The sequence below is a fragment of the Loxodonta africana genome, chromosome 7 (genome assembly GCF_030014295.1).
Source record: "Loxodonta africana isolate mLoxAfr1 chromosome 7, mLoxAfr1.hap2, whole genome shotgun sequence".
In the NCBI taxonomy this organism is placed as follows: domain Eukaryota; kingdom Metazoa; phylum Chordata; class Mammalia; order Proboscidea; family Elephantidae; genus Loxodonta; species Loxodonta africana.
Genome location: NC_087348.1, coordinates 38,890,367 through 38,910,616, shown reverse-complemented (window position 1 = coordinate 38,910,616; position 20,250 = coordinate 38,890,367). Strand labels below are relative to the sequence as shown.

The following is a 20,250-nucleotide window of genomic DNA, read 5'->3' as shown; positions in this document are numbered from 1 at the left end:
ATTATCCGTTTGATTTAAAGTGAGCCATATCAGTACCCACCATGTGTCTGTCAGTTTGTCATCCTGCAGTGCCTTGCGTGTTGCTGTGATGCTAGAAGCTATGCCACTGATATTTCAAATACCAGGAGGGTCACCCTTGGTGGACAGGTTTCAGCTGATCTTCCAGACTAAGACAGACTAGGAAGAAGGACCTGGCGGTCTACTTCTGAAGAAAATTTAGGCAGTGAAAACCTTCTGAATAGCAGCAGAGCATTGTCTGATATGGTGCCAGAAGATGAGCCCCTCAGGTTGGAAGGCACTCAAAATACAACTAGGGAAGAGCTGCCTCCTCAAAGTAGAGTCGACCTTAATGATGTGGATGGAGTCAAACTTTCAGGACCTTCATTTGCTCAAAAGAGAAGAAACAACTGCAGATATCCGTTAATAATCGGAATGTGGAATGTTTAAAGTATGAATCTAGGAAAATTGGAAATTGTCAGAAATGAAATGGAGCTCATAAACATTGATATCCTAGGCATTAGCGAGCTAAAGTGAACTGCTATTAGCCATTTTGAATTGGACAATCATATGGCCTACTATGCCAGAAATGACAAATTGAAGAGGAATGGCATTTGCATTCATTGTCAAAAAGAACACTTCAAGATCTATCCTGAAGCACAACGCTGTCAGTGATAGGATAATATCCATACACCTACAAGGAAGACCAGTTAATATGACTATTATTCAAATTTACACACCAACCACTAAGGCCAAAGATGAAGAAATCGAAGATTTCTACCAACTTCTGCAGTCTGAAATTGATCAAACATGCAATCAAGATGCATGATAATTACTGGCGATTGGAATGTGAAAGTTGGAAACAAAGAAGAAGGGTTGGTAGTTGGAAAATATGGCCATGGTGATAGAAACGAGGCTGGACATTGCATGACAAAATCAACGGCGACTATACACTTGAACCTTACCAGACAGAGTACACAGGAATCAAATTGACTACGTCTGTGGAAAGAGATGATGAAAAACTCAGTATCATCAGTCAGAACAAGGCCAGGGGCTGACTGTGGAACAGACCGTCAATTGCTCATATGCAAGTTCAAGCTGAAACTGAAGAAAATCAGAGCAAGTCCACGAGAGCCAAAATATGACCTTGAGTATATCCCACCTGAATTTAGAGACCATCTCAAGAATAGATTTGACGTATTGAACACTACTGACTGGAGACCAGACGAGTTGTAGAATGACATCAAGGACATCATCTATGAAGAAAGCAAGAGGTCACTGAAAAGACAGGAAAGAAAGAAAAGACAAAGGTGGATGTCAGAGGAGACTCTGAAACTTGCTCTTGAGCGTTGAGCAGCTAAAGCAAAAGGAAGAATTCATGAAGTAAAAGAACTGAACAGAAGATTTCAAAGGGCCTCTCGAGAAGACAAAATAAAGTATTATAATGACACGTGCAAAGAGCTGGAGATGGAAAACCAAAAGGGAAGAACATGCTCGGCGTTTCTCAAGCTGAAAGAACTGAAGAAAAAATTCAAGCCTCGAGTTGCCATAGTGAAGGATTCCACGGGGAAAACATTAAATGATGCAGGAAGCATCAAAAAAAGATGGAAGGAATACACAGAGTCATTATACCAAAAAGAATTAGTCCATATCCAACCATTTCAAGAGGTAGCATATGATCAGGAACCGATGGTACTGAAGGAAGAAGTCCAAGCTGCTCTGAAGGCATTGGCGAAAAACAAGGCTCCAGGAATTGATGGAATATCAATTGAGATGTTTCAACAAACAGATGCAGCGCTGGAGGTGCTCACTTGCCTATGCCAAGAAATATGGAAGACAGCTTCCTGGCCAACTGATTGAAAGAGATCCATATTTATGCCTATTCCCAAGAAAGGTGATCCAACTGAATGTGGAAATTATAGAACAATATCATTTATATCACACGCAAGCAAAATTTTGCTGAAGATCATTGAAAAGCGGTTGTAGCAGCACATCGACAGGAAACCGCCAGAAATTCAAGCCAGGTTCAAAAGAGGACATGGAACAAGAGATACCGTTGCTGACGTCAGATGGATCTTGGCTGAAAGCAGGGAATACCAGAAAGATGCTTACCTGTGTTTTATCGACTTTGTGAAGGCATTTGACTGTGTGGATCATAACAGATTATGGATAATATTGAAAATAATGGGTAATCCAGAACACTTAGTTGTGCTCATTAAACCCAGAGGCAGTCGTTCCAACAGAACAAGGGGATACTGCATGGTTTTAAGTCAAGAAAGGTGTGTGTTAGGGTTGCATCCTTTCACCATGCTCAGCCTGTGTGCTGAACAAATAATCTGAGAAGTTGGACTATATGAAGAAGAATGGCGCATCAGGATTGGAGGAGGACTCATTAGCAACCTGCGTTATGCAGATGACACAACCTTGTTTGCTGAAAGTGAAGAGGACTTGAAGCACTTATTGATGAATATCAAAGACCACGGTCTTCAGTATGGATTACACCTCAACATAAAGAAAACAAAAACCCTCACAACTGGACCAATAAGCAACATTGCGATAAACAGAAAATACTGAAGTTGTAAAGGATTTCATTTTACTTGGGTCCACAATCATCACCCATGGAGCAGCAGTCAAGAAATCCAATGATGCATTGCTCCGGGCAAATCTGCTGCAAAAGACTTTTTTAAAGTGTTCAAAAGCAAATATATTACTTTAAGGACCAAGGTGCACCTGACATAAGTCATGGTATTTTTCATTTGCCTCATATACATACAAAAAATGGACAGTGAATAAGGAAGACCAAAGAAGAATTGATACCTTTGAATTATAGTGTTAGTGAATTATGGCCCAGGAAGTACATCATAAACTGTTTTCACAAAAAAAAAAAAAAATTCATTTACTTGAATATTTCCGAATTCTGGGTCACCATACCTTCCCCATAACACAAAGGAAATACCAGGGACTGCCCGAAGAATGAAGAAATCTGTCTTAGAAGAAGTACAGCCAGAATGCTCTTTAGAAGCAAAGATGGTGAGACTTGGTCTCACAGATTTGGACATGTTATCAGGAGGGACCAGTCCCTGGAGAAGGAAATCATGCTTGGTAAAACAGAGGGTCAGTGAAAAAGAGGAAGACCCTCAACAAAATGGATTGACACAGTGCCTGCAACGATGGGCTCAAGCATAATAATGATTGTGAGGATGGCACAGGATCAGCCAGTGTTTCATTCTGTTCTATATAGGATCACTGTGAGCTGGGACCTACTCGACGGCACCTAACAACATATCAGTAACCATGTTTTGTGAATCACACCACACATGGGACATATTGGTCCCATGGGCCAGGAAGTGCATCACAAAATATTTTCACCCCAATAATATTTCATTTACTTGAATATTTCCGAATGCTGGGTAACCATACCTTCCCAGTAACACAAAGGAAATAGTAAACATACTTGCAAGCCTTATCTCGCTGTACAGAAGCCAAAAGACACAAAATTTTCACACAATCACTGCTCCGGGAAGCATCCCCTCATACGAATGATTCTCAACACTCAAATGTGGGTTGGACCAACTTCCGTGTTTTTTAGGCAGATGTATCAATATCCTCCACGATGCCAGAATGTACTAAGGTGCCTCAAAAGCCTGCCAATAAACCTCCAGGAGCAGAAAATGTAACATGGGTATATATACCGATGGTCCATGAGAGAGTTAAAGGAGTAAGGAAGAAGTGTCCCCATTTTGTCTAGGCTAGAGAATCAGGGCCTGGAGATTTCTAGCTATGGTACTGTTTCTTTCTGCATCCCTGTGGGTCAGGTCATCTCCATATCTTTCTGCACAGACCTCTTTGAGTTTTCAATAGAGAAGTGAAGTTCAGTGGACTTTACAAGAATCCATTTGTGAAGATGAGCATAATGGTACAATATTCTCATAACCCTTTATTGTATACCTCCTACATCCTAGGGCTAGGAACTGTGCCAAGTGCTTTGCACACATATCCCTAGTCCTTATGACAACCCTGCAAGGAAAGCTGTTATTGGCACCCCCCCTCCCCATTTTACTTATGAGAAAAGTGAAACTCAGGTTAGTTGAGTTATTTGCCTAAATCACAAAGCTTCAAATGGCAGAGCCAGAAATAAACCCAGGTCTCCCTGGAGCTACAGCTCATGCCCTTTGCGCTAAGCCATACTGTCTCTCTTTAGATTACCATTTGATAGTAGGAAAACCATCATACATTGTCAGTTCTCTGACTTGGGATTATGTAGAAGACCTAGGTCTCTGTCAGAGACTCAGAACCAGAAAAGTAAATCTCTTCCTTTGAAAATACTAATGAAAAGGAAAAAAAAAACTTTCCTTTCTCACATATATTCTTCCTCCCTACCTTGTGCTCCCTGTTCACTCTGCTGCTCCAGTCCTTTCTTTTTTCCAGAGATTTCCAGAATCAAATTGTTATACTAGGATCATCTGCTTTAAGGGCACAGTGTGATTATATTGCTTATCCTTTGATTGCCGCCCTCTCATCCCTGACCTCCACAGACGGGAGGCTGAAGCCTGAGGGAATGGTAGCTGTCCTCCAAGGAGGTCTGTTTCATTTGGAAAGGTGAAAACTAGAAACTGGGAATTCCGTCGAGGGTCTTGTCTTACAGTACTGATGGTCCCCAGACGGCTGACCGCTGAAATAGAAACTCATTTTGCGAAAGCTGACTTTTCGCTGCCTAAACCTAACTCAGAACAGGGAAAGAGAGTCACATTTCTAAATAAAAAGCCATGATTTGGTCTACATTTCCTCTTGCATTCCGTATCATCCTCTTTTGGACTTCATCACTCCCCAAAACTTCCCTCATCAGAGACCTCGTAAGGACAAGTTAGTTCTTTAGGGACATTGCCTCAAGTAATTCTTTTAGATGTATATAGTCGTAGAACATGGAAAGGGGCCTGTGGGTTGAACATGTACACACTCGCCAAGTGGAAGTCCAGATTCCAGCCTGGGTAGAGGAATGTTTATACTCAACCAAAGGAGCTAACCTGTTTTCTGTTCATATTGGAAAAAGAGGAGCTGTTTGTTGCCTTGTAGAAGTAACATGGCAACAGTTCCACGTTCTTTTGTTTCGTTAGTCTGTCAGACTTTCTCAATTCTGGAGGAATCCTGGCACGAATTCTGCTTATCTAAAAGTGGAAGGTCCAAGCTGGAGGCATACCACTGGGTGGTTGTAGTGGTGTGCCAGATCTTTTTTTATTTTTTTTTTCCCATAAGTCCAATTCATTATTTTGTTTTTAATTGTGCTTTAGGTAAAAGTTTCTAGCTGTAGTTAATTTCTCATACAAAAATTTATATGCATATTGTTTTGTGATATTACTTGCAGTCCCTACCATGTGATGGCAAACTCCCCCTTTCCACCCTGGGTTCCCTGTGTCCATTCGACCAGTTCCTGTCCTTTCCTGCCTTCTCATCCTGCTTTTGGACAGATCTAAAATGTACCATTTTGCCACCACTACAAAAGGTTCAAGGAGCCTTGATGGCCCAGTGGTTAAAACGCTTGGCTGCTAACTGAAAGGTCTTCAGTTCAAACCTGCCAGCTGCTCCGTGGGAGAAAGATGTGGCAATCTACTTCCGTAAAGATTTACAGACTTGGAAACCCTAGGGAGCGGTTCTTTTCTGTCCTGTAGGGTCGCTATGAGTCAGAATCTACTTGACAGCAGTGAGTTTGATTTTTGGTTTGACATAAGATTCAAATAATTCTTTGGTTCTGTAAATAGAGACTAACGTTCAAGGAAAGCAAAGCTAACATTTATTGGATATCTACCATGTGCCAGGCACTGGGCTGCTAGATGCATTCATAGTCATTCTCACAGTCAACCTTGTGATGCTGGTGCTACTAGTCCATCTTTGTAGATGAGGAAACAGTTTCAAAGTGATTGACTTGTTCAAGATCACATGGCTAGTAAGTGGTAGACTTGGGATTTAAAGCTGTTTCCAAAGACTACCCCGTGAAATCCCAGAACCTTAGAGGCATCTTGTTCAGTCTTTCATCTGATATGAAGTAGAAATCTGACCTAAGTTAGAATATTTCAAATAAAAGGGCACATTGTATTGCTGAAGGTATTTCATTCCATCTTAAGACAGTTTAGACCATCATAAAGTTCTTACCTATTTTGAGTCTAAATCAGTTTCCCTGTAACTTCTACCCAGCCACTGGTCATGGTTCTAATTCTAAAGGCCATAGAGAACAATACAATACTTTTTTAATCTGATGACTTTTCTGGTATTCCTAGTGTGTTAGTCAGGGTCCAGTTAGGAGACAGAAACCACACAGTAATTTGAACAGGAAAAGTTTATATATAAAGAGCTATTAACTAGTAACAGGAGATTGGCTATTAAGGAATAAAGCGAACTCTGAAGATTACAGGAAACAAAATTGGGAGAGTTCCTTCTCCCCCTTAGGGCTGAGATTCAGACCTTGTTGGAGATGGTGTCACTGTAGTCCGGAGGGTAAAGTTTACTGAGATGCCATAGGCCAAGGCTGGCAAGCAGGAAACCACCTGCCCTCTGGGATACCCAGAAAACTCAACAGGAAGCTTCCCAGGGTTAGTGTTGAACTTGCTGGAAAACTGGATAGGGCTTCCATGCCTCTCACTGGGAAGCCACCCATGGAGGGAACCTCAGCTGAGTTACTGATAGAGGCACCTGCAGGACTTGCCAAGAAGCTGCCCCTGAGTGTGCCGCTGCAACTCTCTGGCGGTAAGTGCCACCAGCTACCCACACGCTGCCCAAGTACTGAAGGAGCAAGAAATAAAAAAAGGTGCACCAGAACCTAGAAGAAAAGTGCCTTCCTCCTGCAGTGCCCCTCCAACACTCTCTACTGACAAACCTTAACATTATGCCGGGTGGCAAAGGAGAAAGGGTTACAGGATCCAGTTCTAATATTACAAAGAGGGCAATGAAGGGTAGATTTGAAGCTAAGAGGTAATAAATTGATACCTGGCATACTCAGTTTCTTTAAAAAAGAAATTGCATCCTGTAAATCCTAGATTCAAGTATCTGTACTATCCTCATTATTCCTTCCAAACTGTCTTCCAGTTTGTTGGTACTTCTTCTAATACCCAGATGTGAACACAAAGTCTAGCACTGTGGCTCTCACAGTGTGGTCCAGGCATCCTGACACCCTTCTAGGAGGGTCACAAGGTCAAATTTATTTACGTAATATTTAAAAAAAAAAAAAAAAAACCCAAACCCATTTCTATCCAGTCAATTTTGACTCATAGCGACCGTATAGGACGGAGTAGAACAGCCCTATAGGGTTTCTAAGGAGTGGCTGGTGGATTCAAACTGCTGACCTCTTGGTTAGCAGCCATAGCTCTTGACCACTGCACTACCAGGGCTCCAACATAATAATAATATTACTACATGTTATTTGCCTTTTTCCCTCTTTTATTTTCTCACAAGTATACAGTGGAGTCTTCTAGAGGCTACATGACGGGATGATGTTATTACTCTAATGGCTAATGGAATGTATGCTTGTGTTTTAAATAATTTTCTCAGTTTTAATTTCTAATGCAGCAATATTGATATATACAATACACGTGAACAAAATTTCTTTGGGATTCTCAATAATTTAAGAGTATAAACGGAGCCTGAGACCAAAAAGTTTGAGAGCCGCTGGCCTAATGGGTAGGGCTATTACCTCCTTCATTCTAGAGTGAAGGGAAATGGTTTTATAAGGATTTGGGGACAATGTATTTATAACAGGGATTTTATTTATCTGGAAGAGGGACTGGGAAACAAGCACTAATAAGATGACTGCTAGAGAGAGTTATTGACCTTTCACTGTTTTGTTCTTGATAAAGAGAAACATGGAATTTTCAAGTTGCAATGGATGGTAAGGTTCTATTTGGTCTTTGATGCTGAACAGACTTGGGTTCAAACACTAACCTTATTATTTGCTAATGTGACATTGTTGTTGTTGTTAGGTGCCATCAAGTTAGTTCTGAATGATAGTGAACCTGTGTACAACAGAATGATACACTGCCCAGTCCTGCACCATCCTTGTTGTTATGTTTGAGCCCACTGTTGCAGCCATTGTGTCAATCCACGTCATTGAGGGTCTTCCTCTTTTTCACTGACCCTCCACTTTACCAAGCATGATGCCCTTCTCCAGGGACTGGTCCCTCCTGATAACATGCCCCAAGTATGTGAGACAAAGTCTCATCGTCCTCGATTCTAAAAAGCATTTTAGCTGTACTTATTTTAGCTGTACTTCTTCCAAGACAGATTTGTTCATTCTTTTGACAGTCCACCGTATATTCAGTATTCTTCTCCAACACCACAACTCAAAGGCTTCAAGTCTTCTTCAATCTTACTTACTCATTGTAGCTTTCGCATGCATATGAGGCAAGTGAAAAAACACCATGACTTGGGGTCATGGTGAATTGGAATTGACTCCAGGGTAAGGAATGATGAGTGTGGCATACTACTTTGTAAATAATTTCTGCCACATAGGATTATCAGTAGGTTTGGAAGACATTGCATCTGTGAAGTATCTGCAGTATACAAGTTGCTTAATGAAGATCCCCTTCTCTCCCTCTGCTTGTTCTTAGCCTGAGAAGAACTTGCTTAAGATCTCATAGATAATACAGAGCTCAGGTCTCCAATCTCCCAGTCATGTGCCCATTCATTTGTTGATTATGTAATTCTGAGCCAGGAGGAGCGAAACTGCAGTTAAGTCTTGTTATTGATTAAAAGGCAGTGACCTATAGGATCATTTCTTTGATCTTCAGTTCAGCCTTTTACTAAACATGCTTCTTTGGGAGTTGGCCACTTGTTTAGGCTCTGTGCCACAGGCTTTTTGAAGACTATGAGTATGTTCCTAAACTACAGGGCCTCTCACTTGCACAGGCCTTTTCCAAGACTCTGGGAGGAGCCCTAGCGATGTGTTACATGAACATATTGTAAAATATGCGGAAGCAAGACATTTGTCTGCAGTCAGTTAAAACAGCCTCTTTTCGTTCCGACTTTCCCCTCTGTCATACCTCCTCTTGAGTATGGTGACTTTGGACTGGTCACAGGCATTTTGGGGCTTCAAGACCTACACATCTGGAATCTTCCCATAATGACATATATACACATACATATACATATAGCAGTATAGTAGCTGGCTTTCCTGTTCTCATTCAACAAACGCTGTGAGAAGAACAAACTACCCCCTTTGAGGTCCCCGAGGTCTGTGGAGATGAGCACTGTACCAAAGAAGTATTCATTTCATGCTGTGCTAACTACAATATTTTAAAATAAAGAACCTGCAGTTGCATTGCTTCAGTCATTTCAGAGTAGAATGGGAAAAATGTAAGGCAAGTCACGGGTTGGTATTTCTTTAATATACTAGAAAATGCCACGTAATTGGAGCTGGAAATCTGATATTTACTCTGTAAATTGGTCACGATGAGAAGTAAACCCAGGGAATCAGGGAGGAGGAGCTGGCGAGGGGATAAAGGGCTAAGAAAGCTAGACTTACTCAGTGAAACTTACTTTTGTGAGGGGGAGATTTAAACAGCATTGATAGCGGCTTGTGATTACATCATGGCGGTGGACACCCCAGGGGAGACATCTTGAGCACCAAAAAAAAAAAATAAATAAGCCCATTGCTATTTAGTTGATTCTGACTCTCGGCAACCCCATGTGTCACAGAGTAGAACTGAGTTCCATAGGGTTTTCTTGGCTGTAATCTTTATGGAAGTAGATTGCCAGGCCTTTCTTCTATGGTGCTGCTGGGTGGGTTCAGACAGCCAACCTTTTAGTTAGCCACCAAGCACAAACTGTTTGTGCCACCCAGAGACCAACCAGACCCATTGCCATTGAGTTGATTATGACTCATAGTGACCCTCTAGGATAGAGTAGAATGGCCCCGTAGGGTTTCCAAGGAGCGGCTGGTGGATTTGAACTGCCGACCTTTTGGTTAGCAGCCTGAGCTCTTAACCACTGCACCACCAGAGCTCCATGCCCAGGGACCACTGGATTGTATTTTCTAGGAGAGCTGCAGGCAAATTTTGAGCTGGAGTGTACCTGCCTGAAAGTATTTTGCAGAGGTGGTAGAATTTTGATATTAAAACGACAGTCCTAAGATTGAGGTAGTCCCCACTCTGTTCCTCTTACTGCTACCAATACCTTGGTCATTTTGCTTCTCTCCCTCTCAATTATGAATTGAAGCCAATTCGTTCATTCTAGTTAAGATGGTATTGAGAACTAGTCTTACAAGGATTGAGAAAGGAGAGAAAAATAGTAGAATACAAACTGTTTTAAAATGCACACGTAAGAATCTCCACCGGCCCAGTGTGTACCTTTGGATTTGATGAGAGCCATGGATCTAAACTGATTCTTTTTTTCTCATTTGTGATGTGATGCTCTCGCCACTTCAATCTCCTTACCCTAGTTAGAAGAGTAATAAATACCTCTTTTTTCTTTTCCAGAATCTCTCTGGCCCAAAATTCGGGTTCCATTAAAAGTTGTGAAGACTGCTGAAAACAAGTTGAGTAACCGTTTCTTCCCTTACGATGAGATCGAGACAGAGGCTGTTCTGGCCATTGATGATGATATCATTATGCTGACCTCCGATGAGCTGCAGTTTGGTTACGAGGTAAGGAAGCTTTAAACAGCATGTTTCTGTATGTAACGTGTATGGCCAATTATTGCTTGTCTTTTCTGAAAAACAAAGTGTTATATTCTCTACGTCGTAATCTCTAACCTCTTCTCATAGAGTCCAAAAGCTGTGCATAAGAGTGTGAGTTGTGAAGCCCTTCTTCAAAATTTTGAGGAAACTCTATTCCAGAATGACAACTCTGCTCTCCGCTAATTTTGGGAACTCCCAAGGAGAGTCCCAGGGGACATTTTCAAAAAGAGCATCTATTGTGTTTAGCAAGCACTTAATTGATGTCTCCTTGGATAGCACTTCCCCTGACTCAAGTCACCGGGCACCACAACAATAAAAACATCAATAAGCGAAGAAGCTGGCGACACAGAGAAACAGAAAGCAGATCCTGTTGATGGCTCTCTCTCTGAGTTTTAAGTGGAGAGGCTGGCTGCCTGTCTTTAGGGAGAAACATTCTATATCACCGTTCATTCAGTGTGGCTGATGGATTAGGCTGGGTTCAGGGGTTAAGTATGGAGACCAGTAAAGGTCTCCCCAGGGGAAAGTGCCAGAGCCGAGGCCTGGTGAAAAGCAATCAGAATTGATGAGCCCTGTCAGGGAGGATGTACGTGAGATGCATGATGGCGACAGGCAGAGGCCCGCGGCTGCAGGGCTGGGAGAGTGGTATCAGACCCAAGCAAAACAGAGTGGATAAATCAATTAGCTACAGCTGGGCACAGGGGAAAGTGGTGAAATTTATCCCCTACAATCACCTTGCCTCTGGGAGAGAGGTAACTGTCTTCTTTAGTTGATTCAGGATTTGTAGAAGGTGGAGTTCTTAAGAAATCATGAAATTTTCTTAAATGAAGGCATAGGTGGTACGTACATTTATTATAGAAATGTATTTTCCAGCCCTTAAATTATAGGTGGATTTTAAGGAAAAGAAATAGGAATCACCACCCACCACCACCACCAAAATAAAAAGCCCAGGTTTCCCATTTAAAGGTAAAAGAAATTGTTACGAAACAGGCTGATGTATGAAACTGATGGATATAGCTGCGGGCTGGTGAAAGGCATGAGAGTAGCTAATAAAACATTCGTTCGTTTTTGTGATTTTAGTTCCTTCATAGAAGGTGATTTTTATGTCATCACATCCAGGGTGTTGAACAATTTTCTAGAACACTACCGTTCTTTTTTTTCTTTCTTTCTTTCTTTTTTTTATTGTAATAAATATATAGGTAACAAAACATTTGCCATTTCAATGGTCTTCATATGTACAGGTCAGTGACATTAAATGTGTTCATCATGTTGCTCACCCGTCACCTTTCCCAGGTTTTTCCATCCGCCTCCCATTTTTATTTTTTTAGAGGAAATTGCCTACTTATTTCTCTAGCCAAGGCATTGAAAAAAAAAAAACAAAAAACTCTGGCAGTGTTTTCTCTCTTCGTTGCCTAAAAGCTTCAAACTACCAGTGTGTTTATATTTGTGACAGAAAGGAGGTGGGAAAAGGGAAAGCTCAGAATGATATAGCAAGGATAGACTAGCTCTACTACCTCTTCGGTATTTTCAATTGGTCTAAAGGAAGTCTAATAAAAAGAGAAATGGACTAACTGTTTTTCTGGGATCTCTTTCAACCCTGAGTGATAATTTCAAGCAACAAAAGAATTGTTAATGAGAGGAAGCACCTAACATACTATAACATAAGTAACGTAACATGCTGCCCACCACAGTGTGTTATGTGGTGTGTTATTAGGGCCTGAGTTTGAACCTTCACCCAAATCTTCACCTCTTTCCTCTGATTACCTATGTTTGATTCCACATCACCCGTAAAGAAGTAACTGCATATCAAAGGAGTGGGAGCATAAAATGCCTCACCTCCACTCATCAAAGCCTTCTCCAGATGTTATGGAGGGAACAACCTTCATAGCTACCTCATGTACAACTCAGTGTGTTCTTATCAACGTCCTGGGTATTTACATACATTACTTGTGATCTTTCCCTAAGCCTACAAGGCAGGTACTGTTTTTCTCATTCTATACTGAGACTTAGCAGGATTAGGCCAGAAGTCACACAGCTAATAAGTAGAAGACTTGGGACTTAAATGCAAGTTTGTCTGACACTATGCTATCTTCTCTGAGGATTTTTATCCTGAGTGACACTTGTCAGAGACCACTGGTCCCCAAAAGTAGTACTTAGAGCCATCGGCATATTGTTTGTCCGTCATGAAATTATTTTGATGCTAAGGACAACAAATAAATTTCTCAGGCATCGCTATTGTTGGTACTTCAGGGTAACTTTCTGAAGTTATTTCTTGCATAGTAATTAATATTATGGGCTTCAAAGTAGGATCTCTCTGGACTCAAATTTCTGCTCTGTCACTGTATGATCATGAAGAATTTACTTAATCTCCCTGGGTCTTGGTTTAGACTTATGTAAAATAAGAATAACAGTATCTACTTCATGAGGTTACGATACGCATTTGATTAAAATTGCATCGTGCCTACCACATGGACAGTTTTGAGTAAATGCACTTTCAATGTGGTAGACGGTGTGTTATGTTACATACACTGTGGTAGCTGCTGCTACCGCTATAGTCACTACTGTTGTTACAACTGTTATCATTATTCCATTGATGGGCCTATGATTCATGAGAAAGGTGGTTTGTTGTTTACATTATTCAGAGGGGACACTTCTCTCTTGGAAAAGGTACCCAGTTTAGTGTTTAGTCAGAAGATAGAAGATGACGGTGCTTCTGAATCTTGCTTTTGATGCCAGAGCCTAGGATTATTTTTCACGGGGGAATCGGGAGCAGGCTTGACTGATTAAGTGAACAAATACATCAGTTAACAAACATTTGCCTTTTAGGGTAGTTATGTTCAAATGGAGAATTACCTCTTTGTGACACTTATCACAACCTGTCTATTCCATTAGGCTTTAGGATTATATCTATTTTGTTAATTCCTACTCTTCCTTTAGCACTTAGCTCCAACATCACTGTCTCAAGAAGCTCTCAGAGAGCCTCCAGGATAGATTACATACCTCTTTGTACCTCTTTGGAATCAAATAGTTAATTGTGAAGTGTGTTGTTTAATGTCTGCCTTTTCTTCTAAAATGTAAGCACCATAAGGGCAGGGACCATGGCTGTTTTGTTCATTGTTATATTCTCCATGCCTAACCCAGTTCATTGTATTCAGTAAATATTTGATGACTGAATGAATCTCTACCATCAGCACAGATATGAAAGATATGAAACTGACATTACTCTGAGCTGCCTTCCACTTTAATGCGGTGCACAGTCTGGTTGCTGTGGACCTTGATATCCTGCCCTGGATATTATCTGATAAGGATCCAGTGCTGCCGTGCTTTCAGCCAAGGATTCGAGATCACCCCTGCAGCTTTAAACATCATTTTACAAGAAAAACGTAGTGTGCGTTTCTCCTCTTCAGCCTTGTACATGCGATATAGGCACAATTTCAGCCAGAAAACCTATGAAAGGAAATGTGCTTGAGAAGTAGTAACTCTTAAGTGGCACCCTTGCTTGAGAATTCCCAAAGTGTCCTATATTCATGGTCCATTTCCTTTCAGCCAACTTTAAAAAAAAATTGGGGGGGGGGAGGGGTCTTTGTTTTGTTTTCTTTCAGGTTGTATTGAGGCAAACTGAGAGACTTGCTGAGGGCCTGACTCAGCAGGTTAGTGACAAAGGAATTTGGTGTCTCAAGTCCAGTTTCCACTATAAATGTTAGATCAGATGGTTGGCTTTTCATTGATGACCATCTGCTGATCTTACATGTTGACAAGCATGGAATCTTATGGCTCTGTTTGGCTGAAAGTTTTCTGTGAATACAGAACACTGTATCCAACAACTGCAGAATACATATCTTTTCAAATTCACGTGGTACGTTCACTAAGACAGACCATATATTCTGGGCCATAAAAAGTCTCAGTAAACTTAAGAGGAAGAGTGTGTTCTCTGACCATGGTAAAATTAAATTGGCAATCAGTAGCACTAAGCTACCCAGGAAAACTCTATATAATGAAAATTAAGCAACAGACTGAGAAATATTCAAAGACTATGCATTCTTGACGGGGAAATGTCACCCCCATTTGGGGTAAAAATTGGTTCTTGGGGGAAGAAAGTATTTTAGTTATTTGAATGGTTTGTGACCATCCAAAGCTCTATCTACCCAACAAAATCTTATTCCTCAGTACCTATTATGCTCATAGGGTTTTCTTGGATACCAAATTAGCATTAATATTGAATTCATGGAAGATACACAAAATGCATGTAAGATCAGTGCTTCAAAACTATGGTGAGTAGCTGGCTGTGACTGGAGGACTTTCTCTTGATCTTTTGCTGGAAGTCACGTGGCGAGAGGTGCCTGCGTGTGCCCACTGACTGCCATTGGCTGCCTCGTGGATGTATTTTATGTTTGATCCTCAGTGCTTCTGTATGTGAGTTGAGCTTTGAGAATTAAACAAAAATAGTGTATATTTTATTATTTAATTCTACAAAAGTTACTTAGCCCACCATTATGTCAAGTTCTGGAAAGAAACAGTGTTGACCAGTTGAATATGTAGTTCAAAACCTTCCCACAAAGAAAACTCCTGTCCCAGTCTGCCTTCACTGGCAAATTCTGCCAAACATTTAAGAAAGAAATAATTACCAATTCTACAACATGCTGTTCCAGAAAAATCCAAGAGAAGGAAACACTTCCCACCTCATTCTGTGAAGCCAGCATTTCCCTAATATCCAAATCAAAGAAACTGCAAGAATTTCAGATCATTGTTTCCCATGAACACAGATGCAAAGTCATTAACAAAATATTAAGAAATCAAAACCAGCAATATATAAAAGGATAATATATCATGGCCAAGTGAATTGTATCCCAGGAATGCAAAAGTGCTTTAAGATTCAAAAATCAACCTGTGTAATTCACTGTATTAACAGACAAAACAGTAAATAGAAAACAAAAAAACCAGCCATCTCATTAGATGTAGAAAAGATCTGATAAAATTCAATATCCATTCATGATTAAAAAAAAAACAAAACTTTCAGCAAACTATGAAAGAAGCTTTCCCATTTTGTTAAAGGAAACCTATTAAAAAAAAAAACAACTTTCCACTAATATCACACGTAATGATGAAAGACAGGCTTTTTCCCCTACCATCCTGAACAAGGCAAAGATGTATGCACACATACTTCTATTCAGCATTATACTAGAGGTCCTAGCTCTTGTAATAAGGCAAGCAAATGAAATAAAAACCATATAGGTTGGAAAGAAAAAAGTAAAAGTGTCTGTATTATGATCATCTGTCATGATCATCTCTGTCTGCCTGGTCCAAGATGGGAGCCATTAGCCACATGTAGCTATTTAAATTTCATTTTAAATTCCAATTCATTAAAATGAAATTAAGGTAAAAACTCAGTGCCTCTGTTGCAATAGCCACATTTTAGGTACTCAGTGTGGGTTACCTTATTGGGCATATTTTATATGTGTATATATATATACTTCATATGTAGAACTTTTCTGGATGGTGCTGGTTTGTGTGGAAAATTCAAATCTAGACAGATGTTACTAGACTACATTAATTTAACAAGGTTGGAAGATACAATATCAATATGCAGAAATCAATTTACTGATGTATACCAGAAATTAAAAAAATTTTTTAAAACTATGCCATTTACAGTAGCATCAGAAATATGAAATACTTAGGAATAAATATGACAAAAAAAGTGAAAGACCTATTCATTACAAACTACAAATGTTGACAAAAATGAACCAAAACCCAAAAATGAAAGAAGAGCTGATTAAATGGAAAAAGATATGCTATATTCAAGGGTCGGAAGACTCGTTATTGTTAAGATATCAGTTCTCCCCAAATTGGTCTGTAGATTGAATGCAGTTCCAATCAAAATCCCACCAGGCTTCTTTTATCATCATTATTATTATTATTGAAAAGCTGATTCTGAATTTCATATGAAAACACAAAGAACTTAGACTAGCCAAAACAGGTTTGAAAAAGATGAACAAAACTGGAGGACTGACGCTACCTGAACCCAAGGCTTCCTATAAAGCAACATTAACCAAGACAGTGTGGAATTGGCATCAATATAGACAAATGATCAGTGGAATATAATAGAGAGTCCAGAAATAGACTCATACATATATGACAGCTAATTTTTTACAAAGGTTCAAGGCCAATTCATACAGAAAGGGTATTTTTTTCAGCATATGATGCTTAAATATTTGAATATCTGTGTGTAAACAAATGAACTTCTGGTTCATACCTCTTACCAGATACAAAAATAACTCAAAATGGGTCATAGACCTAAATGTAAAACCTAAGAGTACAAACCTTCTACAAAATTGATAAACCCCTAGTTAGACTATAACCAAACCAACCAAACCCAGTGCCGTAGAGTCAATTCCAACTCATAGCGACCCTATAGGATAGAGTAGAATTGCCTCATAGAGTTTCCAAGGAGCGCCTGGCAGATTCGAACTGCTGACCCTTTGGTTAGCAGCTGTAGCACTTAACCACTATGCCACCGAGGTTTCCTAGTTAAACTATATGGCCTGCTAAAAGATCTATTTTGGTCAGTATTCTGTGTGCCCTGAAAAGAGTGTATATTCTCCAGTTGTGGATTTAATATGCTTTCTAGGTCAATTAGGTAAGGCTGGTTACTTCAGCACTTTTAATTTTAACACAGTCAAACTAAGCCCCTGCCCATTTGGCTTGTTCTTCTCTGAGACAAACATCCCCGTGTCTTCTATTTTTTCTATGTTGTTCAGTGCCATCAAGTTGGTTCCAACTCATAGCGACCCTGTGTACAGCAGAACAAAACACTAGTCGGCCTTGTGCCATCCTCACAATCATTGTTATGCTTGAGCCCCTAGTTGTAGCCACTGTGTCTGTCCATCTCAGTGAGGCTTTTCCTCTCTTTCACTGACCCTCTGCTTTACCCACCATGATGTTCTTCTCCAGAGACTGATCCCTCCTGATAACATGTCCAAAATACGTGAGATGAAGTCTTGCCATCCTAGCTTCTCAGGAACTTTCTGGCTGTACTTCTTCCAAGACAGATTTCTTCATTCTTCTGGCAGTCCGTGGTATATTCAACATTCTTCTCCATCACCGTAACTGAAAGGCATCAGTAGTTCTTCGGTCTTCCTTATTTATTGCCCAGCTTTCGCACGCGCAGTTGAAAATACCAGGGTTTGGGTCAGGCACACCTTAGTCCTTAAAGTGACATCTTCGCTTTTTAACACCTTGAAGAGATCTTTTGCAGCATTTTTTTTTTTTTCTATAGCGTTTCTTATTTCCATGGTAGTTACATTCATTATCCTGGTTTAAATTAAAAATAGTTTGAACACAATGTTTAATATGTGGGAGTCAAAGAGAAACCATGGAACAGACCTTTCTTACTGTGGTTCCAAAGAATTTTTAGAGAAATCTGTAGAGACAGGGGAGTCTCTCCTTTTAGGAATTTTTCAGAAAAGGGAAGCCAGCAGTCCTTCTGCTTCTAGAGAGGCTTTACTAGTTTTGCCTGGAGCCAGATGAATAGGCCAAATGACCCTGAGATCCCTTCGGGTATAATGATTCTAAGGGATCAGAAGTACAGTCAAATCCATAGGTGTGACAGCGTGTGAAAACGTGTCAAACTTCTCTGCATAAAGAGGGTCAGATGCCTTCACTTTCCTGTAAAACACGGAAATACCGCATGTGTGAGGATCCAAGGATATTTGGAAACAATTACCAACAGAATATTGAAGTTGAAAGAATACGCATTTATTTTTATGGAGAGCGACCAGAGCAGAGTGAACCAGGGCTTATTTCGTTCATAGTCCCACTGACCCCTCTTCTAAGGCGTATCACGTAGACTTGGGCACCAGAGTTCCAGCATATTCTCCATAAATAATGAGGGCATTTGAAGGCAGTGCTTTTGTTAAGCCGTCGAAAGAATTGATTTACGGAGACCATTTTAAAGCAACAGGCTCTATGACTTGTTTAAGGGACAGACTTAAAGGCCAGCCCACAGGTAGCATACTTCCCAAAGCCATGAGGAGGAGATATGGGTATAATGTAAGGGATAAGAGATATAAGATAAATAATGGAGAAAAAAACAACTTGGAATGTTAGCTTGAAAATCCATGGTGAATTCTAGAATCTCATTCCAGGGGGAAGTTATTAGAGCCACAAAAGTGCCTTCTCCAGTCTTTTCAACGCATAGTACAATAAAACCAAAACCAAACCCATTGCTGTCAAGTCGATTCCAACTCATAGCAACCCTATAGGGCAGAGTGGAACTGCCCCACAAGGTTTCCAAGGAGCGGCTGGTGGATTTGAACTGCTGACCTTTCAGTTAGCAGCAGAGCACTTAATACTGTGCCACCAGGGCTCCTTCTAGATGTCTAATAAAACCAAACCAAACCCTTTGCCGACAAGTCGATCCCGACTCATAGCAACCCTAGGGGCAGAGTAGAACTGCCTCACAGGGTTTCCAAGGCTGTAAATCTTTATCGAAGCAGACTGCCACATCTTTCTCCCACAGGATGGCTGCTGGGTCAGAACCACAGATCTTTCAGTTAGTGGTCAAGTGCTTTAACCACTGTGCCACCAGGGCTCCTTATAGTACAATAACCAAAAAAATCAAACTCAAGGCCATGGAGCCATGGAGTCCATTCCAACTAATAGCAACCCTATAGGACCGGGTAAAATTGCCCCCATGGGATTTCCAAGGCTGAAATCTACGGAAGCAGACTGCCACATCTTTCTCCTGTGAACGGCTGGTGGGTTTGAACTGCTATACTTTTGGTTAGCAGCTGAGCACTTTAACCACTGAACCACCGGGGCTCCTTACAGTACAATAGCCAAGGTTAAGGCTGTATATGGGGGGTACAGGCACAGGCCGCTTGCTGTAGATGTAACCTACCTCTACACCTCTGCCTGAAAGGATCAGAATCTCTGCGTGCCTGTAACCCATTCATAGCACCCCAGCCAGGAAGCTCTGTTTTAAAGAAACACAGTGTCAGAAGGTGGAGGGACCTTAGAGATCATTACGTCACTCCATACTTTATTGCTGAGCAAACTGAGATGCAAAGAGGTTAAGTTACGTCTTTAAGATGTTAAATGTCCATTGAATATAACCCTTAAAGATATACTAGCAAGACCCGTTAGCAAAGGCCTTTTTTCTTCTCGTGTCTGTGACTTGAGCGTACAGACATTTGGATTACTGAATATCATTATTTATTTAATTGGAAAAAAAAGCACAGGGGTCATTGGCTGTTTAAATGGGCCATATTCCCTGTTGGAAGGTAAGGGGCTTTGGGAAATGTAACATTCCCCCTCCAGCCCTGAAATCAGGAGTTCAAGGATGATCTTGCCTGGCCCTGCGTGTTTCTGACTTGTTTGACAAGCCCTAGTGAGCTACCAGATGTGGAAATTCTTTTCAGCCCGGGATAATTTATTTATCTGTTTATGTATTTTACCAGGAAAGTATCTATTGAGTTCTTGATACTCATTTGCAGGGAACTCCTGGGGGAACAGTAGCCGTGTATAATGTTACTTGAATGTTTGATTTTTTTTTTCCCCCCCAAGTCTGTCTGCTTTTATTTCAGACCTAAAGATTCAGG

General features: G+C 40.7%; 1 protein-coding gene across 1 annotated transcript in view; it reads left to right on the top strand.

The window, feature by feature from the left end:
* The window catches only part of EXT2 (exostosin glycosyltransferase 2), a 157,702-nt gene that overhangs the window by 110,854 nt on the left and 26,598 nt on the right, over positions 1-20,250 (top strand). Inside the window, exon 10 of the mRNA XM_010592111.3 lies at positions 10,458-10,624. Within this exon, the coding sequence (XP_010590413.1) occupies positions 10,458-10,624 (167 nt within the window). The remainder of the gene's footprint in view (positions 1-10,457; positions 10,625-20,250) is intronic.